The following is a 3,387-nucleotide window of genomic DNA, read 5'->3' on the forward strand; positions in this document are numbered from 1 at the left end:
GAAACCCGCTCCAGCACCGAGCTTCCAGCTGCTGATTTATGCCCAACGGACCGGTTCCAGCCTCCTCAAGGATCCTGAAGCACGATGGAAGTGGAAGAAATGGACGGGACTTGGCCGGGAGTTACGCTCCCTAACAGAGTATGTTGCGTGGAGAAGGCGATGAACAGTGCGTAGCCAACCATTGTTCATTGCCTATGGTTTCGGGTTTTATTCTCTGATTAATCACTACATCTCAGCCATTGATTTCTGATCCAGTAGAGGAGCTTTGATCTGGAGTTTTAGGGAAGCCTATGGTTTATAAAAATTGATAGATCTTGATCAAGCTTGAGTTAGGTCATGTCCTCTATGTGGGCTTGATCAATTTGGGCAAACTTGGCTCGATTTGATCGCGGTTGAGTTCGATCTTGATCCAATTTGAGCCCTACAATCAATTAAACTCAATTAATGCAAAAATTCACCATTAAATCATGAAAATTATAATCAAGCCTCAAATTATACAATATAGAACAAATACGATCAATCGATTCATTGCAATTTATGTTCATGCAAAAAACTCAAAAATTAAAATGCATGAAACCCTAACTCATCAAATTTTCCCACACTTACCCTTGTGCATCTCGCTCAATTCAATAAAATAAACTAAGATTGTACTCCCCTAGATCATTCTCAATCATGATTAGAAATAATTAAAAGAGAATTATCTAAAATTATAGAGTCTCAGAAGCTTAAACCCATGGACTAGACTCTTGTACTTGGTTAACCACATAGCAAGTTTCACCCGTCATGATTAATTGAGATAAATGCATCACACTAAATCTCACAAGGTTATTTTCAATGAATACATTTGGCTCTCATCCTTAATTCTAATTCATGATCAATGTGACTAGCTCACTCAAGCAACTCAAGTTCATGCACTACCATAAGCTTGCTTGTTCTCTACTCTCCACCACCATTCTTGATTTGGAATCCACATCTATTAGGCTTATTGAAGACATAGAGAAGTCATGAACTGAGACAATTGAAATAAGAATTTAGAAATGAAAATTCAAGAGAAAAGAAATTCAAATAAGAAAGTGAATGAAAGTAGTAGACATGAGTATGAGTAAATGTTATCAATGAACCTTACCATCCTTCCAAATTTCTTTCTCTTGTATTCCATTTGTTTCAGTGTGATTTTCATATCCATAAATCGAAGATGAGTTAAACTCTTGGGGTTTCTTTCCTTGATACATTCCTTTCACTTCTTTTTCTTTTCTTCTCTTCATTACCACAAATGTGCCATTTTTTGTTTTCCCTTCGAATCAAGCCCAATTCTTTGACATCTAGATTTTACAAGAGCTAACAAATAGCAACCAATCATCAGAAATCAAAATTCACTTCACATGAATCCAAAATTTTAATGTATCATTGGCACATTCAATTCTAAAAATTATTCAAATTCAATCTGAAACTTGGCTTGTTCTCTCTTATTTCTTGCTGTTTTTTCTCCATTCCTTTTCCATCATGAAGCTTGATTACTAATGCTAATAACCATGCAAATTTCTATGAAATTTCATTTTAAATCAGCCCCTAAAAAATGACAAGAACTGGCTAAAAAATAAAACTATTATTTCTATTATTTTTATTTTTTTTTCTGATTTGTTTTAGACATCAATCCGACCACTTGGCATGCTGAATTCTTTGCTTTCTCAACTCAACACATTTCTAGCAATATAGATCAGTCAATTGCCATTGAAACCGATCCATATGAGGCTTCAAAACTCAAAATTGGCACATTACTCAATGTTTTGGCACATCCTTCTCATATTTGATTTTCAATTGGTTCACAAGCTCCATTCCTCCACTTTTGAATCCACCATTTTCTATCTTCATTTCTTCTATTATTTCTGAACCATTTTGTGGCTTCTTTTTGTGTCACTTCCGGCCATGCATCACTTCATCCCTTTTACTTCTTCCACCTTAAGCTTCTTGCAAGTAAAAGCCTTTAACATAACTCCTCAACTCTATCAATTTGTAAAACATACTCATTCATTCTGATATCATATCATTCCATCTCAATTCAACATTTCAAGACAAAGAAAGCAATGAGAAGTAAAAATAACTCATTTTCACACTTTGCTTGGCACACTTTGGGCATTTGCAACCTCATACTTTTTGAAAAATTCACATCTTTATGTATCCTCATAAAAACCATCGTAGCATCACATAATGATGAAGATCTAAATTTCTTCAAGTAAAACTCTCATTGGCACATTGCTACAATCCAAAATTGGCACAAACAATCCAAATTTGGCACACTTCTCATTCTTTTCTCAAATTTTTTTTCTTCAAAATTTCACACCTCCTCCCCCACACTTAATTCTTTGACCGTCTTGGGCAAAGGCACATTAATAATAATCAGAAATATTCATGTCCAAGAGAAAATAAAAATTGAGTCGAAAATGGGGGGTAGTATGGTTTATTGGAGAAATTTTTAAACCTATATAAATGTGGACCCATCATAGAAAATGTAGCTTTGAAAGAATACAAGAAAGTTCTAGAGTGGCAATCGCCTAAATGCATCACACAAAATGGTTAACCTCACGAGGTAGAAAAATCACATTATCTCAATTTCATCATTCTAGGTTCCATCACTAAGGGTAATCTAAGTGTTCAAAGATGTTCTCATCCATGGACTTAAATTCCTAGAATAATCAATCAAATTTAACTCTCTTTCAAGTGCTTCAAACATGATGTAAAGAAGTCCTAACGGGGATACACTTATTCCTTACCCTAAACTATGCATGTAGTGATATTCACAATGAGGTATCTAACCAAACTTGCTCATGAAAATGACTTTTTATTACTTATTTAAACCGAAAATAAAAAATAAAAACTAAATATGGTATTAACAATGAAAAGAAAATGTAAGATGGAACAAACTCCCCTTTAAGTTGGCTAAATAGCATCTATGATGTCCACACCATCCACCTCTAGCTCTTTTAGTTCTTCAAAGTATTTCTTGAGCCGATGGCCATTGACTTTCCATGAGGTGCCTGTAGCTTCATCCCTAATCTCAATTGCACCATAGGGAAAAATGTTAGTTACAAAAAATGGACCCTCCCATCTTGACCTCAACTTACCTTTAATCAATTTGAGCCTTGATTTGTACAAAAGGACTTTGTTACCCACTTGAAATTCTTTGTCCCTAATGTTCTTATCATGAAAGTTCTTAGTCCTTTCCTTGTAAATCCTCGAGTTTTCATATGCTTCCAAACAAATTTCCTCAAGCTCTTGAAGTTGCAACTTCCTTTCTTCTCCCACCTTAGTCGCATCAAAATTGCAAGCCTTCACCGCCCAATATGCTTTATGGCAATTTCCACTAATAAATGGCATGACTTCCCATAA

At 35.0% G+C, this 3,387-nt stretch overlaps 1 protein-coding gene across 1 annotated transcript; it reads right to left on the reverse strand.

The window, feature by feature from the left end:
• Positions 1–2,937: 2,937 nt before the first annotated feature.
• Positions 2,938–3,375, reverse strand: LOC141826387 (uncharacterized). Its single transcript, XM_074713633.1, has one exon. The coding sequence runs from the start codon at positions 3,373–3,375 to the stop codon at positions 2,938–2,940; it is 438 nt and encodes a 145-aa protein (XP_074569734.1).
• Positions 3,376–3,387: the final 12 nt, after the last annotated feature.

The sequence above is a fragment of the Curcuma longa genome, chromosome 1 (genome assembly GCF_044706935.1).
Source record: "Curcuma longa cultivar G26 ecotype Majalengka, Jawa Barat chromosome 1, ITB_CL_G26_1.1, whole genome shotgun sequence".
Lineage (NCBI taxonomy): Eukaryota > Viridiplantae > Streptophyta > Magnoliopsida > Zingiberales > Zingiberaceae > Curcuma > Curcuma longa.